Below are 2,500 nucleotides of genomic sequence, written 5' to 3' on the forward strand. Positions count from 1 at the left end.
TTGCATTTTTATCTGGGAAGCCAACTACATATTACACGGGTATGCTGTGAAAGCAGTACAAATAGTTGTTGTTAGGCAGTTAAAACAAAGCTGTTGAGCATACGCTTGTTTGGGCATATCATGCACATAACGATAATTTGTCGCCATTGATAAGAGAATTTTTTGCTGCAAAAGTAAAAAAAACTAGTGGGTGACTTTTATATTCCCAAAATTGATGAAAAATTGGTTTTAACAAACTTTAGTAACAAAGTATTTGAAAACAAAGTATTTGAGACCAAATTTATTACTTGCATAAATGATATTTTTGATTCAATTAGATTACGGTCCTTTCAAAATCCTAATGCTATGAATGAAACCCTTAACACATACAACATGCAAAAAGACAATCCTATAAAATGAAGAAATTAAGGAAAACCATATGAGTTGAGAAACAAACTATTGATTTACGGAGTTAAGCAGTGGTTATTTTCGACAACTTAGATTCGACAACCCAGCCCAATTCTTAGTACTGCAGATCAGCTGATCAGTAACTGATTTAGCTGATGAGAAGCTAAAAAATGGCCAGCTACTGAACCACCCGTTGTCAACACTTTCACCTGGATTGCCGAAGTTCAATAATTTAGATATTGCAAGCCCTGAAATACTGGGTTTTTGGTTCGGGATGTCTATGGTTTAATTGACATCGTGTTGTGGATTTTCAACTACTAAATTTTCCGTTATAAACTTAAGTTTTTGCTCATTTTCCTTCAATAACAATAATTAATTTTTTTTGACAACGTTTTAAAAATTTGCGAAAATTTCGTTGCTGTATTATAGTTCATTTTAAAATTTATTATGAATTCAACAAATTTTCATCATCGTCGTCATAGTAACCGATTTTAATTTCAAATTTCAACGGTTTAATTTAATTTAAACAACAATTTCACTTTATTATTAACTAATTTCAATTTTTTCAATTAAGTTTCTAGTTTTCTGTTTTATTAATTTTTTTTATCCGTTTTTACTTTTATCGACTCGTTACTAATTATCGCTCACATCCTCAATCGAATGACCCAATGCACACGCCAACAACTGCTTCATTTTCTACCCGACAAATTCGCCATCAAAACACCGCTAAGAGAAACTCTTTTCATCAACAAAACTTGGAACCCAGATCATCAATAACATCAACACCTCTCCTCTTCTCTTCAATCGCTACAGCCACTACAACCACTTCAACATCAACACTCCCGGCCCATCTACTTGGCACTAATTTATCTTCAGCAATACCGTTAGTAGTTTCATCAACCCGTAAAAGAAGCAACCACCTCAGTCGACGCTCCTCACCTAATCATCTCAATCTCATCAACATCAAACTTACCCCGACTTACAACCCAGCCAAAATCACCCCATGTCATCATCCACCCACCATCTACATTTAGAATGTCACTAGTATTGTCAAGCCACATGCTATTGAGCATTTGAGATCTGCGCCATCTATCATCATCTGCGCCATCTATCATCCACCAAATCATCCATCATACGAAGTCTCCACCTTGATGGGTTACATCGATGAACTCTCTGACACTGCGTTGGAAAGCACAAAACTTATCGGCTGGAAAGCGACTCAAAACTTATCATGGTCAAAACGATGCAATCTGTCACTTAACCTCAATAAATCATTTGAACTCATCATTTACAATAGCCGTAAGAAAATAATATTACCTACAGAACACCCATCAATCACTCGCAAAAGTCAACTAAAAATATTAGGCATCACATTCACCTCCACGCTTAATATCAATCACCTCATATCAATCACATCATCACAAAAGGCTTTCAAACATTTCACGCACTCAAAATTCTCCGCACACATGATCTCAGAGGCATCAAACTATTCGACACCACAGGATTACTCATAATCTCACACATCAAATATGCAGCTCCCTCCTGGTCTGGTTTTGCTACACAACATCAACATGCGCCATCATCTCTCTTACTTCTACAACAACATCTTTCCTTAAAAATAATAATTATGTTTATCTTATTGCTCTCGACTTTTCTAAAGCTTTTGACACTCAATCACTTTTCACTTTCAAATAAATTAGCCTCTCTTCCTCTATCTGACATTTACAATATTAGAATAAATTTTCTTTGTAATAGGAGTCATTCTTCTTTTTTTAGCTCTTCTCTTTCATCTACTCTACCTATTAATTTTAGCGCAGTTCAAGGTTCTGTCCTTAGATCATCTACCTTTATCATCAATGCTTCTACTCTCAAAACTTTTCATAGCTCTAATCACATCATCAAATACGTTGATGACACCTACCTTATCATCCCATCATCTAACACAAACACCATCCAATCAGAACTAACACGACTCATTAACTACATGGTCAAAATGATGCAATCTGTCACAATCTCAATAAATTATTCGAAAATAAAGTTACCTCCAGAACACCCATCAATTATTTGCACAAGTCAATTAAAAATATTAGGATCACATTCACCTCCACACTTA

The 2,500-nt window shown here is 35.0% G+C and overlaps 1 protein-coding gene across 1 annotated transcript in view; it reads left to right on the plus strand.

Annotated features, from left to right (window-relative positions):
• Nucleotides 1–1,055: 1,055 nt before the first annotated feature.
• HELRODRAFT_178200 (hypothetical protein) overlaps nt 1,056–2,500 on the plus strand; it is a gene marked incomplete at both ends in the record, with an annotated part of 2,416 nt that continues 971 nt past the window's right edge. The window contains 2 exons of the mRNA XM_009026331.1: nt 1,056–1,270; nt 1,864–1,937. Of these exons, the coding sequence (XP_009024579.1) occupies nt 1,056–1,270; nt 1,864–1,937 (289 nt within the window). The remainder of the gene's footprint in view (nt 1,271–1,863; nt 1,938–2,500) is intronic.

Source organism: Helobdella robusta (assembly GCF_000326865.2).
Source record: "Helobdella robusta unplaced genomic scaffold HELROscaffold_46, whole genome shotgun sequence".
Lineage (NCBI taxonomy): Eukaryota > Metazoa > Annelida > Clitellata > Rhynchobdellida > Glossiphoniidae > Helobdella > Helobdella robusta.